This window comes from Drosophila grimshawi, unplaced genomic scaffold, assembly GCF_018153295.1.
Source record: "Drosophila grimshawi isolate 15287-2541.00 unplaced genomic scaffold, ASM1815329v1 contig_1367, whole genome shotgun sequence".
In the NCBI taxonomy this organism is placed as follows: Eukaryota; Metazoa; Arthropoda; class Insecta; order Diptera; family Drosophilidae; genus Drosophila; species Drosophila grimshawi.
Window position 1 is genome coordinate 10,638,003 of NW_025062889.1, and position 23,187 is coordinate 10,661,189.

Genomic DNA, 23,187 nt, shown 5'->3' on the forward strand with positions numbered 1-23,187 from the left:
TTTGTTTAGTTATCTGCAAATAAAACGTTTAAGTTGGCGGGGCATAAAGCATAAATGAGTTCAAGTTTGCGGCATGGCGTGATTTAGATAAACACTGTTTTAATTGCTCTTCTTTTCTAAGAAAAAAAAAAACAACACAAAATGTATACCTTATTTTATTGTATACACTCAAACCTATGCATGTATACATTTTTGTATTTGTATTTACTACTAATCTCTTACTCTATTTATACGTTAACTTAAGCGATTCGGTTGCCTCCGGTCTTGTTCTAGTATTCATTCTCTCTGCCTTGCAATTGATATGGCTCCCTAATCTGTACAATACATATTCTCAATTTATTACCATATATATATATTCATATATATATATATATATATACATATGGATGTATGGAAAAGTTGTTGTACTTGTTGCTGAGCGTTGGTCTGTTTGTCTTGGTAGTATGTACGCAATCGTTAATGTTTATACGTGTATAGCTAATAATCTTATATGTTCAGTGTTGCGATCGAGATAAGATTCATTGTTTCCAACTGCTGCGAATAACAGGGAAATAATGCTCTTACACTTTGCTCTCGATCCCAGATTCACTTGAGGATGGTGTCGGGTTTGTAGCATGACTAATCTGCATATACGCTGAGAAATGACTACATTTTTTTAAATGATGCGCTCTACGTCATTGTAAGTATTTACACTCAGCGAAAAATTGGATGTGTTAATTTCAAGTATGTTAAGAACACAACTGTTTCAAAGGTATTATTGTGGGATTATAAATGACATTTTGTGTATAAGAATTTTAAGTTTTCTCTTCAGAAGATTTTACTAGAATTTTGTATATGTTTTTTATTCTGAGTGTACACTAAGTAGTTTGTTAGTCTAGGTTATTATATTGTAGTTAAGTGCCACTATATGTATAATACTTAAGTTTCTGGCTTGAGGGGTGGTCGATCCGACTGCATGTCAAAAGTCTAGAGTATACACGATATAAACGCTTTAGCATAATTAAATGTGAGGTGAGGTAAGTATCCCCCGTACACTCCCTAATTGCCACCAATAATGTGTCAAGTGTACGTAGGTATGTGATAAGAAATGCGCAATGTGACTCAACTCTGGAATTCTCCAGTTATGGCATTGTAATTTGTGAACTCAAAACACCTTCATAAGGCTCATAGAACATAGATAAACTCAACGAAAGTGAAGCCCCATTGACTCACTCTCATTTGTGATAATCAAAATAAAAAAATAAAACATAAAACTGATAAATGATGACAAACAACGTTAGCAAACAAAAAAAAAAAATCAAAACTCATTCGTAATATAAATTAAATTTATTCGATGGCGGTGTAGCGAAGCATATTTACAGAAAATTGCAAAGCAGGGAAAATAGTGAGGATAGTATGTATGTATGTATGTATGTGATTATATGTTTAAATCAAAAAGAAAACAAATAATATATCGTTTTTCGCTTAGCTATATATCTAATTATAATTAAGATAATCGATTTTAAAAAAGCAATAACAAAATCTAACTAAACTATGCAACATTCTCATTTCTCCCCCAAAATCTCAAGTGCAACTAAATACAAAAATTACAAAAACTTTTGCTTAAATTGACTTAATTTACAGATCTCTACAAATATAATGTATCTATATACTTAAAGCACAAGCTGTCAACTTAGGTTTAAGTTCGGTTCAACAAAATTTCATGTTTTGTTGTTGTTGTTGTTGTTGTTACAGTTGATGCTGTCAATTAGTTAACGTTAGTTAGCAGGAGTAATCATGTCCAGACTTTGGATGCCGCTGCTTAAGCTTAAAGGCCGTAATTTAGACAAGCAGTAGAAGAGCTCAAGTTAGAGCTCGCTTTAGTTCACCTGACTTTACACTTACACTTAAGTTTATGTAGTGACTAAGTGGGGGTTTTTTCTCTGTTATTTTTGCTAGTAATAATAATACTACTGCCACATCAACTTAGCTCAAAAATAGCATTCCGCTGATTATACAATTTACGCATATAACAAACTAATTTTAACTAACTGCTGCTACGAGATCAGCAGTCGATGTTTAGCCAGCGGCAGCGTGCCCATCTTTGTCGTTGCTCCTCCTAAAGATGTGGGTAACAACGTGGGCGCCGTCGGCTGCAATGGCGCTGTGAGAGAAGAATCCGATGCGGGTGAATTGAGCGGTAATTCGTATGCAACTCCGCCCCAATGTAGCTTAAAGGTGCGCGTCCTCCAGCGTATTGCCGGATTCCACAGTGCGTGCAGGAACAAATATGGGCCGGTTAGCTCCCTAAACAGCCAGCCAATGACAAACTCAAATTTGTGGAATGGCATCGAGCCATGCTGTACAATCGACAACAGCAGCCAGTCCGATAGAAACCAGCAGAGCACATGCACCAGATAAAACACCAATGGATCCCAGGCGAACAGCAGCGATGCTGACCACGCAGCCAGTGCACCCAGTATCATACATTCCGAGAGAGGTTCCAGCAGTATCGTTGTAGGAACCATTGCCACCCGCAGCTTGGCCCAGCGTATAAGTCGCGCCTACAACGATAATAATTTACAGATATTAATATACAAAATATAAAATATAAATACATGCAAAGGTCAAAGATCAATTGAAAATACATTTACTCAAAAAAAAACATAAAATGTGCTACGTGATTGTTTCCATTTGAATACTTATGCCATTAAGTGGACAGCTGAATTAATGATTAATTTTACCATTTTATTTGTGTGTGTGTGTTTAGATTACAAATAATTAATAAGCCGACATGAAAAAAGAGTAACTAAAATGACCTAAGTAAATGTGTAGTATCAACAACTAGAATGTGAAACTACTTGTTTTCGATTAATCATACGAAGAGGCATACTTCATTCCGCGTACACTCATCATCTATCTGATTAATCTCTGTGCTTGTAATATTTTCGATTATTCTAGCATTATTTTGTATTAATATATATTAATTAATCAACAGCATAATTACAAATACTCACAATGGGGAGCAGCAGTTATAATCTGGGCTATTCTTGGATATAGTATTTTTATTCATTGAGAGAAACGTGTTATTTTTAAGTTTTAAAAAAGGCAACCCACAATCGATATTTTACTGCCTGGTTTTATTAATAAGGCGACACATGCCGCTGTGACGTACTCTGCGTATTCCTATAAATGGGTTAATTAGCTGACTTCTAAGACTATTCTTTCCCATAGATATTGCCTGCTTAAATCGCATTTGAGAACATTAATTTTTGAGTTTTGAGTATTAAGCCCCAAATATAATTTATTATCTAGCAAAAACCAAACCTGCAATTACAAAAACTTCTCTCTCTGCACGGCAAATGATAAGCGATTTGGATTGACAAGTGTATTTCTTGTATTTAATTATGTGCCAACAAAACACTTGCAACTAAAAGCTAAAAGCGCATGGCGATAAATAGCTATTTTCTTGAATTGAGGGGGCGAGCAATCGTCGGGAAATTAAACTGTAAATCAACAAGTAGAAAAGTTCTCTTGGTCGACTAGTAGATACTCTCTAACTAATTCAAGCATAGATGCGTTCTTACTTTAAGGTCTCAAATAACTTTTGTGTTTATTGTTTTGAAAGCAGATAATTTATGTTAAAATATGCTTATCATCACGGACATACTAAAAATATATTAGTTGCTGATGCTGAAAACATATTTTTGTAAACAAATTAACTGTCAAAATTGAGCTGACTAACTGAAGGACAGATGAAGGACTTGTGTTTGCTCAACATGATACATGATACCCTTTTATAATAATGTATTATGAGTACAGGGTACAACAAGTGAAACTGTTTTGATTAACATTGTGCAAAGCTCACGTGATATCAGCTGTAGACGCACAACAATGTTGCACGTGCCTAATTTATGAATGGCGATGAGTGTTATTATTTATAATATACGAGGGACTTTTTTTTTATTATTATGTTAATACGGATTTGAATCTTGTGATAGAAGTATGGGATATTTATTACCTGGAAGCTGGCAATATCGCAGACACCGCTATTTTGGAGCGCTGGCTGATTGGAGATGCGCATCTTCCAGCCCAATTCGGTGACGCGCTTGGCAATGAAAAAATCCTCGGCGAGATAGCACCCAAATGCCCTCAGTCCGCCCAATTGATCGATGACTGCCTTCCGTAGGAGACAGGACATGCCCGTGTGACAATTGATGCCCAGCACATCGGCCGACAAATAGATTCTCGATTGCACCGTGCCAAAGTAGACCTTCTCGAAGGTCGCCGCAAATCCATCGCGATCGCTGGTGAAGGGCATCTGATGGACTAACGCATGACGATCGGACATGTTCTGCACCATGTCGAGGAGCGTGTCGTTCTTCATCTTAATCCCACTGTCCGATATCATTAAGAAATCATATTTCGCTGCCATATAGCCGGGATGGATATTATTGATTTTTGGATTCACGCCCACATCGGAGCCACCCACAAATAGCTGTGCATCGATCTGGGGATGCTTCACCAATAGCTGCTCGACCAGCTTAATGGCCGGATCGTGTTTATCCTCCACACAGAAGAGTAACTCGAACAGCGGATAATCCATGGTGAAAAACGATTCCAGATTATGCTGCAAATTGGGATCAACGCCCATCAATGGCTTCAATATGGACACACCCGGCAGGGGGGATGATTCCGTTGGCAGTTTGCATGACTTCTTATGCAGCTTATATTTGCCATAGCAGATCGCGATCAGATGCACACACCAAGTGCCAAACCAGAAAATCATAAAAAATGCTGCGAAGCCATAAAGTGGTACTGGCAAATGTGACATTGTATGCGTGTGTGTCCGTGTGTGTGTGTGTTTGGGGTGTTGGGTGTTGTAGGTGGCGTTGTCTGCTGTGTGAGTTCGTCTGTGTGTGTGTGTGTTTCTCGTGCGGTTTTTTCTTTAGTTGGTACACATTTGCAAATGTTAAATTGCAGCTCTCGTTCAACTGGATTCTAATCTGGTATCCGCGTCTATTGCCCGTAATCCGTAAACTGAGTCAGCATGCCCCGTACACAAACACACTGAGACCGAGCGAGTCGTCAACAAATTGGATCGCGCGCGTTGCTATCGTTGTTGTTGACTTTGTCACTACTATATCGTCATTGGTGTTAAGACTACCCTGGCGATTATTTTTATTTGCTAATTATTCATATCAATTTCCGCGAACTGAACATCTCGAAGACTTCGCGTCGCGTTCCATGTCCAAATAAAAACTGCAATGTATTATAAGGGAACGCGGAAGTGAAAATGTGCACAAAATAGCCAAACATCTGAAGTTAGCATGTACAAAAAAATACCAAAATTCCATTTTCCGCCAAATTATGCTCGAAAAAAATACGCAAATTTAAAATTGTATTTGTTTTCTTAAGATAAATGTTAAATATAAAATAATAACATTTAATTAAATTGAAAATTATTTTTATAAAGAGTAGATTTCCTTTTTATTTTGCAAGTTTCGCCAGAGCTGCATACTGCAATTCATTTGCCCAACACTACGGTCACACTGAGCAGCGTAAAACAGGCAATGCATATAAATAAAGTTATTTTTATAATGTCTAATTATCAACTGAATACTAAGTAGGCTGTGTACGATTTGTTTACTAATTAATATGCACAATAAAGCACACACAACAAAAATTTTAGATAATTAGGGCGAAGATGCAGCAGCACGAAGGAGGAGAGTGCGCCACAACCAATAATGGCGCAGCGGCGGCAGACACCAAAGCTGACGAACAAACATTTTCAAAGGTCTTCAAATCGGATTTCGATGCCAAGTACAACATTGTCGATATACCCACGCCAGTGAACGCCTTCCTGTCCGGACAATTTAAACGTAGCTATGCTTATCACACGATCCGTAACCGGTTGCCTGTCATTCTCACAAGGGTCATCGATTCGCTCACTAGGGACAAGAGCGAGCTAATCGCAGAGTTTGGTGAGGTTTGTAAGAAGTTTCGAGTAATCCCCCAAATCAATCAATTAAAGCGCCCAATCAATTTGTGCAGCATGCTCGTGAAGAGTTGAAAATTGTCATTGGATTGATCTCGAGGCTCAAATATGAACTGCAAACGGACAAACCCTTCCAGGAGTTTACAGGCGATGGTAAGTTTGTAAATATCTCAGCTTCTACAAATTGTATTTATAATATGTCGATATTTGTCCTGCAGAGCCGGATCACGATTTGTGGAATGACTTTATCGCAGAGCTGCCCAAGGAGGGGCGTACGTTTTATCAGGCCTGCTGGATGTACACCGAGTGCTATACGTACCGTAAGCTCTACTCCTTTGTGGAGAACAGCATCTTCATCAAACAGTTTGATTGCTTTGGCAAAATCAAGGAGCAGGCATTGATCGGTAGCCAGGACGCCATACTCTCGCTGGCCAAGTATACGCGTCGCACGGAAAACTGCATTGAGATGTTTGCGGAGCTGTTGAAAATGAACTTGTGGAGCAATCGCAATGATCTCTCAGACGATGGACGTCTCTTCAATATGGAGATACTGCACGATGTGAGTGCCATGGATGAGTATATACTCATTAACAATGTCGAGGATATATGGATATGCTTGTCGGAGCACAATTCAATCAATAGACAGCATGTGGATATAGTACTGGATAATGCTGGCTACGAACTGTTCAACGACTTCATACTGGCCGAGTACATCATCGAGAAGGGACTGGCTGAAAAAGTGCGCTTTCATGTCAAGGCCTTTCCCTGGTATGTCTCCGATACCACAAAGCGGGATTTTAATCATACCCTCGAGTATTTGAGCAAACACTCTGATTACATCATCAGCCTGATTGGCAATAAGTTCAAGCAATTCTTTGATGATGGTAAATTTGAATTAGCACCCATTTCCTATTTCTGGACAGCGCCACATGCCTTTCACAAGTGAGTCGCGAAAATATTCCTCTGTTCCTCCAAAACTGAATTATTTTCTTGCTTGCAGCATGCGGAACCTTGAACCGGAGTTATATCAAAGCCTTCAGCAATCAAAGCTCATAATATTTAAAGGGGACCTCAACCATCGAAAACTCTTGAGCGATGTCTGTTGGGAGTCCACACAGGATATAAAAGTATGCCTTGGTGGATTTCTGCCCAGCAATTTCTGCACAGTGCGCACAATCAAGTCCGAGGTAATTTCTGGTCTTGCACAGGGTGTCAGTGAGGATCTGACGAGAAAAGATCCCAACTGGATGGTCACTGGCAACTATGGCATAATTCAATTTGTTGATGGCTCACGTGAATTTGGCTATTAAAAGCATGAAAATCTGTACCAAATATGCTTCAAAGCAAAAGTTAATCCAAATATAAACACTTTAAATGTTAAATAATTTTTTGATTATAGTTTTTCAATTCTTTAAAGTTGTCTTTAAATATTTTTTGTTTTAGCTGGAAGATTATCTTTCAATTCAAATAATGTTTACAATTGGACAAAAAATGTAAACAATCCAGTTTATGGTCAGCTGTGCATCAGCTGATTGCTCCAATAGAGCTGTGATAGTTTCGATAATTTGCATAAACGATAGATAAATTATGCATATATTGCATGTTTGGCAATTTATATCGATAACGACAATCGATATTATCGATGTACCACATCTAGCGTGCCACTTTCATGGTAACTTACATTTCTACTGTTCGCGCCAACACTAAGAGGTAAATTGCATACCGTGGCAGTCACTTTGCAACAACAAACGGTGCAATAAGTAAATCACAGCTGATAAGGTTGAAGCACGCAGAACGAAGTAAAGTGCAAAAATGACCTTGACACAAGACGACTCTAATTTTGATGTAGAAAATGGAATTATTGACGGTGAGGCTCCTCCACACACGCAGCTAGCAGCTAAATACAAGCAGTAAGTCTATATCGCTATATATAGCAATATGAATATGATACGTATGCATATAGATATATATATGCACTCATATGTAGCACTGATGTAATTTTGATTGGCTGACCTCTAAACACGATCCGATTTGCATATTGTAGGAGTTTTGCATATTACACGTTTCGTGTGCGGCTCCCTTCAACGCTACAAACAATTGCCGACTCCCTGGCCAAGGATAAGGATGAATTACTGGCAACGTATGGAGCGGTGAGTATAGTTTACATATTGCATAATTGAGACAATGTGCTCAATCCATCAATAATCAATATTTGTGTATAGGATGCAGATATCGATCAAACAGCTGCTGCAGTTTTGGAACTGCGCTCAAATATTCTAAAGAACGGACCGTTACTGCCCTTCAATGATAAAGGTAGGCCAAAAAGAAATTTGAAATGTTGTGTAAAAATTGAGTTTGTAAATTTAAATGCACTTGTAATCTAGAGTGCAAAACATAATCGAAAATGTATAGCATTTGAAAATCGGTTCACTTTTGAACACGTTATTTCGATAGGAAAGTTTTCAGTCATCCCCCACAAAAAGCACATGTTTTTATTTTTTAAATTAAGACTTATATCTACTTGATTGTTCTTCAAACTTTTAGATAGCGACGCTGACGAATGGAATTTATTTCTGGAGAAACTGCCGAAAGAGAATAGAACGTATTTCGCTGCCTGTTGGCTTTACGCCGAGTGCTATATGTATCGGAAATTATGGGCCATATTTATAGCATCGCGACTCGCTGGCCACGACTATTTCCGAAAGCAGAAACAAACGGCGGCGCAGCTCAGTTTTGATGCCATGCTGGCCGTTGCGAAAGGCACCCGAAATAACGAACGCATTGCGAGCACGTTCCAGAAGCTGATGAAACTGAATTTGTGGGGCAATCGTTGTGATCTGTCGATTACGTCCGGCAAACAGGTGAAGCCAACGGGCGACGCTTTCCATCAGGTAGACGAACTGAATCCCAATTTGCTTGTGGATGCAACTGGCACCATTTGGGAATTATTGGATAAATCAGATGGCAATGGCATTGTGGAATTTGTATTCGATAATGCCGGTTATGAGTTGTACACAGATCTGATCCTAGCCGAGTATATAATCGATAAGGGGCTGGCGCGAAAGGTACGCTTCAATGCGAAAGCAATTCCCTGGTTTATATCCGATGTGAGGGCCGAGGACTATCACTGGACAATCCAGTTTTTGATTGGACAATCTGATCCGATGCTCAGTGAGCTGGGCAAGAAATTTAAACGTTTGACGGATGAGGGCAAATTCGAATTGGCTCCCCTCGAGCACTTTTGGTCAGGTCCCTACGAGTTTTATCGCATGGCTGAAGTGCAGCCGGAACTTTATAAGCGCCTCTCGCAGGCACAGTTGGTTATACTCAAAGGAGATCTAAACTATCGCAAACTACTCGGAGATTACAGTTGGCATAGCACCGAATCATTGGAAATCTGTCTGCGTGGTAAATTTTAAAATCTAGCTAAACCAAAAATAGAACTTTCATATTTATATTATATTCTCTCACAGGCTTTAGACCCACAAATCTTTGCACGCTGCGCACCATCAAAGCGGACCTGGTTTGTGGTTTGCCGCAGGGTAAATCGGAGGAACTCTTTGCGAAGGACAAGGAATGGATGCTCACTGGCGAATATGGCACTATTGAGTTTGCCCCCAAGTGAATACAATTGAGACAACCAATATCTGGACCCTTGGAGATACTAGATTAATTGTTGCGATTTTAAGCTTAGCTAAATTGTTTAACTAGTTTTTCACTGTTAAAATAAAAGCACATGCCGTATAAATATTGTACAGCATCGATTTCTGTACAAACCAGATGAGTCTTATTTTTCAATGGGGTTTTCTCAATATCAAGGGGATTTTCTAGATCAAAAACTTTGCTTTTATTCAAAGTTTATTTTTTGATAAAAATCAAAGCATTAAAAATGTATTTAAAGGCATTTATGCGTTGGAAAAAAATGATAGTCTGATAATGTGTTGCTAGCTTTATTTTAAATAAATACTTTAAATTGAATATTATTTTCGCAGTCTTCGAAAGTTCATTTTATCATTTCTAGATAATATTTATTTCTGGATTTTTTTAAATATATTTTGAAGTTTATATTTTGTTTTATATTTATCAAAATTCTAGTTTTGGAGAAAAATTTCAAAATTGTAGATTAAGTAAATAGAAAGGCCAAACTAATAATGACAGAACTGAGTATTTCCACCATTCATGGCAGCCAATCTGACATGGAATCCGATTTTTCATCTGTGCACGCCGAGGAAGTGGATGTCAATTTTCCAACGGATTTCGATAAGAAGCACAACATAATCATCAACACGACCCCGCAGCTTGAAGCGCTCTCGGCCCGTTACAAATATAGCTTTGCCTACAAGACATTTAGGGAACGTGTGCCCCGAATGCTCAACGAGCTGATGAGCTGCATGAAGGAGAAAGAGGATAGGATTATGGAGCAGTGTGGTGATTATGCGCGCTTCGCTCTTAGCCGGGTTCTATGGAGCCTGGACATCTTACGGAATGAGGTCTTGGCTAATGAAATGTTCAAGCATTTCCATGACAAAGATTCGGATGCAAATGATTGGAATGGATTCATCGAGAAACTGGAGAGGCGAGAGAAAAATCAATGGTTTTCCGCCAATTGGTTGCATGCCGAATGCTATTTATATCGACGCATTTCGGCCGCATTCCGGCGGGAAGAGACTCTCCGCGATTATGACTACTTTAGTTCGCAAAAGATGTGCGCCGCGCGGAATATAGTTTATCTGATGCACACAGTCTTGAAGGAGTTATCTCAATTGTCGCGTAGTCGAGACAGTTTCCAACTGATGCTGAAGGTATCGCTGTGGGGTAATAGATATGATCTCTCCCTCTTCAAAGCGCTCACTGATAAGCCGATTGGCGAGTACGATAAGCATTTAATAGAGGATCAATCGGCGGATGTGTGGCGACTGCTTACAGAGGGCATACACTCCTCCGTCTCACCTGTCACAGTTGACATTGTCTTGGATAATGCGGGCTTCGAGCTATTCACGGATCTCCTCCTGGGTGAGTATCTGGTCCGCACTGGACTCGTAAAAAAGGTTTGCTATCATGTCAAGGCCATACCTTGGTTCGTCTCGGATGTCACCGCCAATGACTTTCACTGGATGCTTCGATTCCTTCGCGACCATCATATAACTGAAATGTCCGCCTTTGGGCGCCGACTGCTACGTCTTTTCCGAAATCGATCTATGACACTGTGTGACAATAGTTCCTTCTGGACCCGCCCTCAGGGATGCCGATTCATGCGTGAATTGTCGCCTTGTTTGTATGTTCATTTGAGTTTCGGCGCTTTGGCCATTTTCAAGGGAGATCTCAACTATCGTAAGCTGCTCGATGACATCAATTTGAATCCAACGACTCCATTTAGCGAGGGATTAGGTGACTTTTTGCCCACTAGCATTTGTGCGCTGCGTGTCATCAAATCTGATCTGTATTGTGGCATGCCCCATTGTGCGGTCGAGTGGCTAACCGAGAGTGATCCCAACTGGATGTTGTCTGGCGAGAAGGCCGTTATTCAACTGGCCATCAAGCCCAGGCCATGAATAATTGAAAATATATATAAAAGCTTAAATATTTGTCTACATACAACATTTTCTACTGGTTATAGAAATGAATATTTTAATCATTTTTGTAGAAAACTTTTTATATCGATTATAAAAATTACAATTCTTAACTAAAACTTATTGAAGATGTCTTCTTCTTTGCAAAGCTTTACATATTCTATGATAATTTGTTAAATATACTTTACTTACACTTCAATTTAGTAAAGATTCCAGCCAAAGCTGCAGTTGACAATGATTAAGTAGTACAAAAGTTGTTTGATTTGAATGATGTTTTGAGTATATATATATATATATTTATATATATCTATTGTCGTTTTATTAATTAGATGCGCTTAAAGGCTAAAATGGTAGGCCGTGTAAGTCGTAAACATAAGTATGACATTTCCATATACGCAGTATAGACTATAAACTATGCATTTATTAAATATGAATAGTATAAAAATATGCTCTAAGGCCATATCTTATATATATTGTTTGTTGTATGTAGTTTGTAGTATGTAGTATGGATTTATGTGTGTGTATTGTGTATATTCATGCTGTTGATATATATCTGCATTATTTTGAAACAATTCGTCAAATTTTCAAGTCTTATCAATTTCCGTTACAGAAAAAAAAAAAATAGAACAAACAAAAAATCAATGAAGAACTCATCTACATTTTGCTCCACACATCCAAGCGAGAGACTTCTCAGTAATTGGGTGCTTTCTTTTCTGTTTGTAGTTACGATATATTGTTTTTTTTTTCTTGTTGTTTTTGTTTTTTTGGAGGGAGTTCTTCTTATGCGGCTGCTGGGGCTCACAACACACAATTGGGATTCAGTTGCTGATATGGCGTCAGATCCTTTGTGATGGAGAAGAGTGCACCATCTCGCACCATTTTGCACATTAGTGCGCCCAGATTCTTGGCATCATCGATGCCCGAATGCGCGCGTCCCTCAAATGCCAGACCCACATGGGAGAGAGCATCCGTAAAGTTGCAGGGACGATATTTATACCACTCACGGTAAATGGCACGCACATCGATCCACTGATTGAAATATGGCGCTTTGCGCATACGTTTCCTTGAGCACTCCTTGTGCAAACAGATGCCAAAGTCCCAGTCTGTCCAGGTGACAAACGCACAATTGCCCAATATATTCGATTTGGCCATTTTGGGTAGCAGCAAATTCCGTGCACGCAACTCCTTGCGCAACCACTCGTGGAACATCATTAGTGCTGTCTGTAATGGCACTCCCGAGTCCACAGTCTTCTGATCTATGCCAGTCAGCTCGGTGCAATAGGTGCTCAAGCGTGGTGACTCAAATGGCATTATGTATTTGTGAAACTCGGCTTCGATTTTGCCCGTTTTCAGATTAACAAGCACAGCTGGGAATTCTGCAAAGATTCGATTTTAGTATTGCGGAAGAATATCTAAAATATATTTTACAGCATTTCTCACCAATAATCTCTGCTTCTCGCCATTGTGGCGGCGCCTGTTTCTCCCAGCATGTGGCCTCGAAATCAACAGCGATCACATAGCTAAATGGCTGCATAGCCAATTGTTTGGATTTGCGCGATTTCTTTGTCTTCAGCGGTGGTTGTCCAGTGGCTGTGGCTTCGTTGGCACCGCTGATGCTAATCTCTACTTCATCCAAATCGTTGGCCGCGTCTGCGGGTCGAGCGCCTTCCACATAAAGCGTATCAATCAGGCCCAATTGTCTGCCAAGATGATAGATGCAAAAATCCATAAAAGAAAAGTTGTATAAATAAATACGTTGAGAAAATATCGACTTGGCTTTTTTTTTTTAGAAAAATATAAAATATATTAGTGACATATCGGGGCAGACTCTGGCAATATACAAACAACTAAAACTATCTAAAATGCCAATTTGACTCGACTGTTTGACTGTTGACAGCTACTGCGATCGAAATCTACAACTATATATATATATATATATTTATTTGGCAAATATGATTCGAATTTACTGTTGTCAAATAAAGTATGTTAAATAAATTGTTGTTAGTAATATGAAGCAGTATATAATTGAATGATAATTTATAAGTTTGCTTTGCATTTGTAAATAATACTTATAAGTACCATAGTTGAAGATTATTTTGCTCTAGCGTCTATTGAGTATCCCATCGGAACCGATTTAAAGCTAATGACCCCCTGGATGAATTTCATGTTTGTTCTTGTTGCTGTTTGCCATAGCACACAATCATGGGTTTCTGGTGCCAGAGCAAACCATTTGTTGCCATCAATGCTTGGGCAACCACCACCGCCGCCGCATCCGCATCTGCAATCGTATCCGTATTGCTGAGCTTTTGGAATGTGATAAATGCCTGTCCTTTCATGCGTCCCTGCTGCATGACTTTAATGTCCAGGCTGTCAGCAGGCGCATAGCGTGCATAGAGCAATCTCAGCTGTGATTCCATAACACTCTTATCCAGATTCTTAATGTAGAGTTTATTGCTGGGTTCGCCTCTTTTGTAATTCTTGTAGATGGGCAGAGCTTGTAGCTGCTCGAGCGTCAGACGCTCCTCCGGCAGCTGTTCATCTGTTGAGGCAGCAGGCAAGGATGTGGGCAGCTTTAGTTCAATTTTAGGTGCATCAAATGTGGGCACATCGATGGACACTTTCACGATTGGAGCTTTTACGGCGCTCTGGAGCATTTGGCGGGCACGTTTGCGATATTGTTCGGGAATAGAAGTAGCTAACGCAGCTGGCTTTCGCTTCAGCTGCTGCTGCTTGAGTTTGGCCTCCTCATCACTCTCCAGCTCGCTTTCCGTTTCACTCTCCAGAACTTTTTCGGTTTGTGTCGCAATGCTTTGCGACTGCTCTGGCAGTAGATGCAAACCTGAAGGTCTCTTACCAAATGGAGGTCTCAAATTCATGCGATTCATTAGGTGCAGCACCTGCGTATAGAAGCGTTTATCACTCCTCAGGGCATCTCCAATGGCTGCCAATATATTGTCATTGATGGGCGGATATGCATATTGAAGATATGGCGGTGGTGGTTGCATTAAATCAAACTGCTGCTTATTGCCGGCATACAACTTTTGCACATACTTTTTGTTGTTGTTCTCGGAATCCGGCGCCGACGCTTGCGTTGACTTGTGGGCAATCTTGGGTTTATTGCTGCCATCGCTGTCATCACGTGGTCCAAAGTTGCTGATGCGCAACGGTTTATCCAGTTTATCGCTGAGGCCAATCAGCTGTTCGAGTGCCTCTTGAGCCTCGGAGGGGTCCGCATATTCAAGGAGCGCCCGTCGGCGTCCAAAGGAATTTAATGAACGTGGTATTATCAATTTAACCTCTTGGATTAACTGCGCAAGTTCCTCGATGCTGCAAGGCATGCTTTTCAGCAGCAATTTACTGGTGGGCGCACACATATTCACCAAGTTTTAATTACAACTAAAAATGTGCTGCAGCAGCTGACATCGATGTGGGTTATCGATTGTTCAACACCGATAAATACAAATTCTCAAGTATGACCAGTTCTCGTTTCTGCTAACTTGTGGAGCAGCTCTGTTAAGTGTGCCCATATATACAGCTTACCGCGCCTTATTCAAACTCAAATTTTAGCCCGAATGCATTTATGTTTGGTTGATAAAATCAAACGAGTTTTAATTTTTGCAGAGCAATTACTGCACTTTCACTAATTGCAGCCACTATCTGCTCATTTGTAAGCATGAGCATTGCTGTTCAGTGTTGCAGCAGAACCGGTTTTGCAACAAAATAAATAAATACGAAACTAACAAATCATATCAATTGCTTACGTGTTTTCAAAAATGTAAATATAGTGTGCTATCAGCGATTATATTGTTTATTTGTAATTGTTATTTTTTCATGTAAGCAAGGCCAGCTGGCAAATAAATGTTGTTTAGATAGTTGAAGTGTATCGGGTAAATAGCACGATTGTTTTGTTTCGTCGCTACAGATACATATGGGCATACATGCAGAGCAGAGTCAATGCACTTTCATTAAGTGAAAATCTGATTTGTTTGTTTCTTTTTGATATATGGCACACACAAACGCGCATAAGTCGCACACAATGGTGTTTATAAAAAGATCAACAGACACAGACACACATAACGTGCGACAACAACAACAACAAGAGCAACACTCAAAACTCAGATTGCATAAAATTTGCAATGATTAAATGGACAACAACAACAACAAGAACAACGACGACGACACACTCTCACTTTCGTTCGCTAACGATGTCCACTGCAAAATGCGGAAGCACAACAAAAACATGCAAAAATTGGATGAATGAACTCGTTTGCTATCTCTCTCTTTTACTCACTGTTCCCCCTCTCTCACTCTATCTCACTCCCGCTCTCGTATAAAAGAAAATACAATTTGTAGGCTGTGCGCGAACGGATGATGATTTTTTGAACTTTTTACATTGCTAAGTGACACTAATGGGTTAATGCAACTAGTACTATATTTAGAAGAAAGGAAAAAAATTTCCTATATCAATTAGCACTACGAAAAGTGGAAGGGCTAGGTGTTAATTGAAATTTACATATTTGCTAAAGCACCGATTTAGATTAATGATTGAATTTATATTTATTTTTGCACACATAAAATAATCCGTAATATGCCTGAGAGTCTTTTGGCGAATATTTATGGCATTTTACTATTTTACTATTTCCACTGTGGCCATTTTTAAAGCCATTTACGAATGTGTTTATTAATATGTTTGCACATCTTATTTTTATTTATCTTATACACTTAACATTCTTATGGTAGACGAAAAATTACATTTCAATCTTGTACTCTGTAGCTCTTAGAGTCTCTGAGATGAACGGGTTTATACAGGCAGATAGATGGACGGGCGAGATTGATTTACGATGCTAATCAAGAATATATATACTTTATGGGGAGATGACCCTAAAAAAAACGAGTATTTTTATTATTATATTTACTGTCTGATTTGTTAGATCAATTGCGACCCCTTCTGAGGCATATAGATCTCTTACCAGTCCTAATTCCGCTCCTTTCCTAACCTTTGTCTGCTTGCTGATTTCTTTTGTCACTTCTCTACACTTTAGTCGCGTGTTAAATACGGAAAATTATATTTAAGCCTTTATCATATTTGTCAACCGCAAGGCCATAATATACTTGACGACACTAAATAACACACATTACAATGACAAATGCAACAGGTTCGGTTCTGTTTTAGTCTCTTTTTATTTCTGTTCTGTTATTACGTGCCACAGACAAGCCCACCAAAATATGACATTAACCACTTATCAATCAAATGGGCGGCTCGTGCTGTTTTGAGTGCGTGTGTCTTGCGTACCATTTCATAATACACGGTGCATACATGACTATATATATATATCTATATATATATGTGTTGAGTATACCGTAATTATAGGGAGAAACAATGTCAATTAGCCACAATTGGCGCGGCATGCACAGTAGCTGACAGTTTTATGACAGGGAACCCACCGACCCTGTGAGTTCAATAAGCTTGAAGCGTGTCTATTCATAAAAAAAAATGCAATAATTAGATAAATGAGTTGTGTTCATCCAAAACCACTTTAATTTTACATTTTCATATGATAAACTTGTTATGGTTCTAATATAAATGTGCCATTCAATGTAATTTTTTAAAGCTTTTATAGTTCTTATCCGTTTTAAATGGTTGCAAAGGGCTAAAAGTTTGAGTAATTCATATTGCAAGGATGAATCTAATTATGTAAAAGTTGTTCTTATAGTGCAACGATAGATCATATAGAAATAATAATAAAATCATAAATCATATAGAAATTATGGTAAAAGTTTGTCAAATTAAAACAAAAAGAAACAAAATAATTGTATATACATGGGTAGTTAACCCTTTGTAAATAAGTTATAGGGCACAATAATTTGATAAAGCAAGTGTTATTAAAATCATTTCACTTCTGAACACATTCAAGGCCAAAGTTAATTAGTAGAAACACTAAAAAAGCACGTTGTATACAAAAATGTACAAAGAGCAAAAATAAATATTGTTACAAGTGTATGTCGTGAGTATAATTGTATTATTTTATGTATTCAGCAACAAAAATATTGTTATAACTGTATACATGTGTATAAATAAATGTATTTCTGTATGTACATATGTGGGCAGAAAACAATTGCAAAGCAATCGTGTCAGAGTTGCCAAAAATAGCGCAATTGCCTGAATCAATCAATGAACTCCCCAGTTGCAAAGCCATTCAAGTAGATTTGTATTTATATAGAATGTGTATTCATTAGAAATATCCGTATATATTTACACCGTATGTCCGTATTATGATATATTATGGCAATTGATATCAGTCATAGCCACGTGTTCCATTCTGAGAATGGACCCCGTTTGGCTTTGCGACCTAATTGAAAAATATGTTGATTATAGCTATGCGAATGTCCTTGGGCTACACCTACACTTGCCGGTCAATTGATATTGCAATTAGCAATTTGGAAGCTAAGATAATTATGTATTTAGTATAATAATAATACCATTAAATAAGTGCACTCAAAACAACAAATAGATGGGTTACATTTTGAAAATTTCATTACTTCTTTCATGAATGGTACAAATCGTAAAAGAATTTGCTTGAAAGCAGCTTTGTAATTTTAGAAATTAATTTCGCAAGTTAAACTTATTTCTAGCATAAATATTTACTCAAATTAAGTATGAAACAGAGAATAAATATATATTTAAACTTAGTCTGAAGTTCTTAAATGAAGTATGAGGAAAGAAATAAAAAAGGAGAAATATCATAATAACACGTTGGCTTTCAAGTGATATCAAATCAAGCCCATTTATTTTGCACAAAGCAAATAAGAATATGTCAGCTTGTATGCATGTAATAATTTTCAGTGTACTGTGAATATGCACACATATTGCGCATACGCCACGTGCAACGACTGAATTGGAGGCGCGTGCATAAAATTTACCAGGCGAAATATTTGCATCTTCTTGCTCGCTCGCTCGCAGAGAAAGAGAGAGAGAGAGAAAGAGTGTGCCTCTCTTTCGCACTTTAATATAAATTCGATTGCAGCTGTATTTTCTTTTTTTTTATTTTCCTATTTTCTTCATTCCGCAGTCATAATAAGCAGCATGCTTGTGTGTGTGTGTGTTTGTGTGCTCAACTTACTTGTATATGAATGTATTATTCTTATAGATATTTATTGCCTGACTTCTGGCTGTGTGTGTGTGTGTGTGGGTATTTGTGCTGTATGTGTGTGTGTGTGCTCTTGACTTTGGATAAGTTTGGTGAAAACTGCTTTCAGCCGGATTTTCCCCAGTCCAACGACAACGTCGATGAAATGACGTCCGACTCAAGCGCAACAATCGATTTAAACGATTTCATGTCTCCTTTCCAACAGACATTAATTTTTTCTGACTACCCCTGCTAAATTTTAACCCGACTACTTGGTAATAAAAATAATGTTTTAGCTCCAAAGTACTATTTATATACCATAGACATACGTTATTCTCGTCCCTCGCCACTCTCATGATAAAGATAAGCTTTTCATGCTTAGCGTTAGTTAATTTTAGACTTATTTATTTGTTTTGTGCTTGTTTTTAGTGATTACTTATGCTATAAATTTGATTTTAATGCTTCTAATAAATGCATACTTCTATAGATAATACGCAGGTACAAATCGTACTTAAAGTTTTGGGAATCACTCCGTCGAATGTTGGCTACAAGAAAGCTCAGTTTATTCTAGCCACTTTTGTCAATTCTCCAATTTTGATTTCGATAAATCTTTATTGCAAATTGAATTGAATTTAACATTTTTCTGATTATTTAGTATAGAAAAATAATTGTTAATTAAGTGTTTACTGTAAACACTTTTACATAAACAAAACTACTTTATGTGTGTAGTAAATGGTCTATTGTAAATCTCATTTATTGGTAACAATTTAGTCATTCAATTTGCATTTTGAAAGCATTCCAAATGATGCTATAAATACGCTTTAAATTAAACTTGATTTTGTTTGTTGCACAGTTTTGCAAAATATTTTTGAAAATTCTTTTGTATTGCTTGTGTTTCATTTCGTTTCCTCTATCGATTATAAATAGCTGGCAAAGCCAATAGTCGAATGATAATGAAGAAGATTATAATGATGTAGATGACGTGTGCCTCATCAGGAGGGGTATTAAACCTGTCGTCATCGGTGTAGTTGCCATAAAGTCTCCACTTTTAGAACTCATCCAATTTACATAGTATGCGAGAAGCTATCCAAACCAGAAACGAGTTGCTTTTGATTGACTGTGATTGCTGTGCATAATTTGGATATTAATTGAACACAATCTGTCAGTAGGCTAAAAACAATCTGAGGTGAGCTGAGGGGGTTTTTGCCAAACTAGTTATTATTTTTAGATAAAATGCCTCTTGATCTTCAAAATTATACACATTTTAATTAATTCGAAATTAAATTGAAAGTTTAATATATCTACAAACTTACATATGGATGGCTAAGGTTTCCCATTGATCAATTAAGTGCAGCATTTTTCAAGTGCTTTCAAATCAGTTGTCGATTGTTATGTGAAGTGTGTCTTCTGTTCAATCAATGATTAAATGCAATGCGTATTTTTTTTATATACAGTAAAAAATGCGACTTATCGCGACACGGTGACAAATCTCGACTGAATTATGACAATGGCTATCAAAAGCTTTGTTTGGAACAACTAGAAATCAACAACAACAAATACAGTAGCAATGAGAATATATAGAATACTACGCACTTCAATTAATAAACTGGTCATAATTAAATTAAAAGTCAGCAAAACATTTTTCCCATTTACGCGTGTCTATATAATATGGTAAATGTATTGTATTAATAAAAGTGTTCATATAGATTACAAAAAATCTATTATCAGCATCCAGCTTTGCCATTTTTCCAAGAATTCCAGTAATTCCAAAGCAGCAGCAACAGCAACAGCAGCAACAACAACAACAACAACGATGTATTGGGGCCAAACAAACAAAACAAGAGCTCTTAGTGCCTCAACTGTTCATCTATAGATTATTCAGATTCAGATGCAGTTACAGATACAGTTGCAGTTGCACTAACAGACACAGACAGAGACAGAGATACAGATACAAATACAGATACATTTAGATTGCACTTTTACAGCTTCGCTTCAATTGGGCTGAAAGCTGTCAGTGGCCGCTTTAGCTATGGCGAATGCACTTGAGAGTTGAGTTGGGCCGAGAGCATAGCAGAGTCTCTGTCTCTGTCTCTGCCTCTGTCCCTGTGTTTGCTTTCAATTACATTCAATTACAATTACATTGACAATTCCAATTACAAACAGGAGCAGTCGTCGTATTGGCAATGGGCAACGTCAACTTATTTTTAGATGAACAAACTCCAAAGTGAACTCAATTGAAGTGTCGCTATTCATTTATGTGATTGTACACATATTGAGCAATCCTAAAATGGGTATATCTGACAAATTGGAAAGGGGGGCAACTCTAAAACATGTATGAACCGAAGTTCGTTTGCTCTTTCAGACTAAGGTCAACAGTTCACATCGAAGTTTACTTTTATAATCGAACCGATTGTTTCTTATTTTTCCATTCAATTTATTTTATTTTATATATGTTTTAGTTTAATTTATTAATTTTTAATTAATAATTAAAGTATGTTATTTTTTAAATATAAATATATTTTTCTTAGTTGTGAACTGTTTTTGAGTCACTTCAAGTAACTAAATATAATGTGAAAATGTTGTTAGGCAATACACTAACCAGTTATGCTGAGATTTTACATTTTAAAAAAATTGTAAGCCCTATTTTTAATTCATATTAAATAAATAAATAGCTTTGCACAAGAAATCAACTTTTGACAGCTACTGAAGAGATTTATCTTAATTGCTTAGATTCCAGCGAGATATCTGCTTAAGCAAATAAGTTTTGTTTTTGTTTCCATAATATTTCCGTACATAGATAAAAATAGACTCGTCACTGCTCTGTCAACAATGATGGTAAGAGAGAAATTGACGTAATATTATGAAGTCTCATATACCCCACACACATTCCGGTAATCACAATAAAGTTCTTGCAATTAAATAGTATATGTTTGTTTGTTTGTGTGTCTGTGTGCACAGGGGAGATAGGGACTATTGCTCAGGGCCAGTCCAGATAAAGTGCAATGACCACCAACGAACAGATCAGAATGGAGGCAAACAGAAACCACAAAATAAACCCTCAAAGGGAATATTGGCATAAACGTTATTAATTGTTAAAGTGGGCAGAGCAAAGAGGTTCTCATTTCAGTTCAGTTGAGTTCAGCTCAGCTCAGAGCAATTGTTGTAGTTTAATCCTCAATTGCGTCGTAAAAGAAACAACAACAAGAACAATAAAGAGAACCGCTTATAACTCTTATAACTGCAATCTGCCCGCTAAGTGTTAAGGTAAACAACAACAGAGCAGAATGGATAAAGAGGGGGCAAGTGGCGGCGGAAATGACGTGAACACGTTAAGCTTTTTACACTGCTTTAGCAATCCAAAAAAAAAAATCACGCTCGGTTTACGTTTAGTTTGCCGCATTTTAAACGACAAACAATAACAGGTAAACAATTTTAAAAGTATGAATGTAAAATAATAAACTGCGAATGTGATTAATAATTCGTATTTATAATTTTCTCATACATATATCTATTTATAGTGATCAATTCAATGCTAATTATCTTCACCACCAGTCGTAATTATAGTTCACGAATAATTAATTAATTAATTTTAATGCGCTTGTTTTCTACAAAAATCTTGATGATTTTTTTAAGTAGCTTGGGTTTTTAAATTTAATGACTTTGCAAATAATGTTCTCAGAACAAAAGGCAAATAATGTTATTATGTTGTTTACTGTGATAATTCAAATTCATTATATAGCAAAATATATTTAAGTTAGGTTCGAAAATAAGTAAAGGGTATCTCCTAGCTGTCAATAATTGTATGTTTTTCTGCAATACAATTTGCAATTTCGTATAAAAAAAAATCTGTTATACAAATATATATGTATATATAAATATCTATATAAAATTCAATATACAGTTAGGATCAGATTCCGTTATTCACTTACCTTGCCAGTCTTATCAAGGCCATTGTGCTGTAATTTTTGGTCTGGTTTTTCTGCTACAAAACAGTTGCGAGAGTTGAGTTGTAAAAATTTTCAACTTGGTATGTGAAGAAAAATTCGATTTGTTATTTTGGCAGTGCGAATAACGGCATTGGGCTTAGTAGCAAGGAAGCGACGAAGGTGGACCGGCAAAATTTCTTTTGTTGTCTGCGCTGCAGCAGACCCACACACACACACGCGGCGGACACTGCAAAAACTCAATGCACAACACACATACAGTCTCACGTGCAGGCGGCGCACGACCGGCACGAAGTATGTAGGAGAATAAATATCGAAAACCAACAACAAGAACAATTGCGCGCGCGCACACACATAAACACAACAGAGCAACACACACACACACAGAAAGACAGACGCACACAAGAACTTTGGTCGATTTTCAAGCGTGCAGTTTTAACGAAGATCTGAGTCTGCCGCCCGGCACAAATGGATAAAAACAAACCTGCGACAACGACAGCGACGACGGCGACAGCGGCCGCGGCAGAAGCATATGACCACAAGCGGCCAGTGTGACCATTTACAATTGA

At 37.7% G+C, this 23,187-nt stretch overlaps 5 protein-coding genes across 8 annotated transcripts; 3 read left to right on the forward strand and 2 right to left on the reverse strand.

Moving 5' to 3' along the window:
- Positions 1 to 1,311: 1,311 nt before the first annotated feature.
- LOC6559708 (ceramide glucosyltransferase) lies at positions 1,312 to 5,271 on the reverse strand. Its single transcript, XM_001986364.2, has 2 exons — positions 4,001 to 5,271; positions 1,312 to 2,543 (listed from the first exon to the last, which is right to left on the reverse strand). Exons 1-2 carry the CDS (start codon positions 4,811 to 4,813, stop codon positions 2,037 to 2,039), a joined length of 1,320 nt encoding a protein of 439 aa, XP_001986400.1. The 5' UTR covers positions 4,814 to 5,271; the 3' UTR covers positions 1,312 to 2,036.
- Positions 5,272 to 5,527: 256 nt separating this feature from the next.
- Positions 5,528 to 7,362, forward strand: LOC6559709 (damage-control phosphatase ARMT1). 3 transcript variants are annotated; one of them, XM_032734106.1, is made up of 5 exons: positions 5,534 to 5,605; positions 5,672 to 5,968; positions 6,034 to 6,130; positions 6,196 to 6,919; positions 6,978 to 7,362. In XM_032734106.1, the coding sequence occupies exons 2-5, from the start codon at positions 5,687 to 5,689 to the stop codon at positions 7,285 to 7,287; spliced, it is 1,413 nt and encodes a 470-aa protein (XP_032589997.1). In that variant the 5' UTR covers positions 5,534 to 5,605; positions 5,672 to 5,686; the 3' UTR covers positions 7,288 to 7,362. The 3 variants fall into 3 exon arrangements, with proteins under 3 accessions (XP_032589996.1, XP_032589997.1, XP_032589998.1); XM_032734107.1 differs by having other exon boundaries at positions 5,538 to 5,614; XM_032734105.1 differs by having other exon boundaries at positions 5,528 to 5,968.
- Positions 7,363 to 7,623: 261 nt separating this feature from the next.
- LOC6559693 (damage-control phosphatase ARMT1) lies at positions 7,624 to 9,725 on the forward strand. The gene is made up of 5 exons (XM_001986366.2): positions 7,624 to 7,887; positions 8,022 to 8,127; positions 8,200 to 8,290; positions 8,522 to 9,385; positions 9,451 to 9,725. Exons 1-5 carry the CDS (start codon positions 7,790 to 7,792, stop codon positions 9,600 to 9,602), a joined length of 1,311 nt encoding a protein of 436 aa, XP_001986402.1. The 5' UTR covers positions 7,624 to 7,789; the 3' UTR covers positions 9,603 to 9,725.
- A 407-nt stretch (positions 9,726 to 10,132) lies between these two features.
- On the forward strand, positions 10,133 to 11,626 carry LOC6559352 (damage-control phosphatase ARMT1). Its single transcript, XM_001986367.3, has one exon. The coding sequence runs from the start codon at positions 10,174 to 10,176 to the stop codon at positions 11,527 to 11,529; it is 1,356 nt and encodes a 451-aa protein (XP_001986403.2). The 5' UTR covers positions 10,133 to 10,173; the 3' UTR covers positions 11,530 to 11,626.
- Positions 11,627 to 11,791: 165 nt separating this feature from the next.
- LOC6559353 (ERI1 exoribonuclease 2) lies at positions 11,792 to 23,113 on the reverse strand. 2 transcript variants are annotated; one of them, XM_032734770.1, is made up of 3 exons: positions 14,599 to 14,936; positions 12,988 to 13,247; positions 11,792 to 12,923 (listed from the first exon to the last, which is right to left on the reverse strand). In XM_032734770.1, the coding sequence occupies exons 1-3, from the start codon at positions 14,919 to 14,921 to the stop codon at positions 12,346 to 12,348; spliced, it is 1,161 nt and encodes a 386-aa protein (XP_032590661.1). In that variant the 5' UTR covers positions 14,922 to 14,936; the 3' UTR covers positions 11,792 to 12,345. The 2 variants fall into 2 exon arrangements, with proteins under 2 accessions (XP_032590661.1, XP_001986404.2); XM_001986368.2 differs by lacking the exon at positions 14,599 to 14,936 and adding an exon at positions 22,604 to 23,113 and having other exon boundaries at positions 11,799 to 12,923.
- Positions 23,114 to 23,187: the final 74 nt, after the last annotated feature.

Coding starts and splice junctions, on each gene's coding strand:
- LOC6559352 (XM_001986367.3), top strand. CDS start 10,174: ATGGAATCCGATTTTTCATCTGTGCACGCCGAGGAAGTGGATGTCAAT.
- LOC6559353 (XM_032734770.1), bottom strand. CDS start 14,921: ATGTGTGCGCCCACCAGTAAATTGCTGCTGAAAAGCATGCCTTGCAGC. Junction 13,248..14,598: donor TCCGAGAACAACAACAAAAA/GTATGTGCAAAA, acceptor TCATCTTGGCAG/ACAATTGGGCCTGATTGATA. Junction 12,924..12,987: donor GCGAGAAGCAGAGATTATTG/GTGAGAAATGCT, acceptor GAATCTTTGCAG/AATTCCCAGCTGTGCTTGTT.
- LOC6559708 (XM_001986364.2), bottom strand. CDS start 4,813: ATGTCACATTTGCCAGTACCACTTTATGGCTTCGCAGCATTTTTTATG. Junction 2,544..4,000: donor GCGATATTGCCAGCTTCCAG/GTAATAAATATC, acceptor TTATCGTTGTAG/GCGCGACTTATACGCTGGGC.
- LOC6559709 (XM_032734105.1), top strand. CDS start 5,687: ATGCAGCAGCACGAAGGAGGAGAGTGCGCCACAACCAATAATGGCGCA. Junction 6,131..6,195: donor CCAGGAGTTTACAGGCGATG/GTAAGTTTGTAA, acceptor TTTGTCCTGCAG/AGCCGGATCACGATTTGTGG. Junction 6,920..6,977: donor GCGCCACATGCCTTTCACAA/GTGAGTCGCGAA, acceptor TCTTGCTTGCAG/CATGCGGAACCTTGAACCGG.
- LOC6559693 (XM_001986366.2), top strand. CDS start 7,790: ATGACCTTGACACAAGACGACTCTAATTTTGATGTAGAAAATGGAATT. Junction 8,128..8,199: donor TACTGGCAACGTATGGAGCG/GTGAGTATAGTT, acceptor ATTTGTGTATAG/GATGCAGATATCGATCAAAC. Junction 9,386..9,450: donor ATTGGAAATCTGTCTGCGTG/GTAAATTTTAAA, acceptor ATTCTCTCACAG/GCTTTAGACCCACAAATCTT.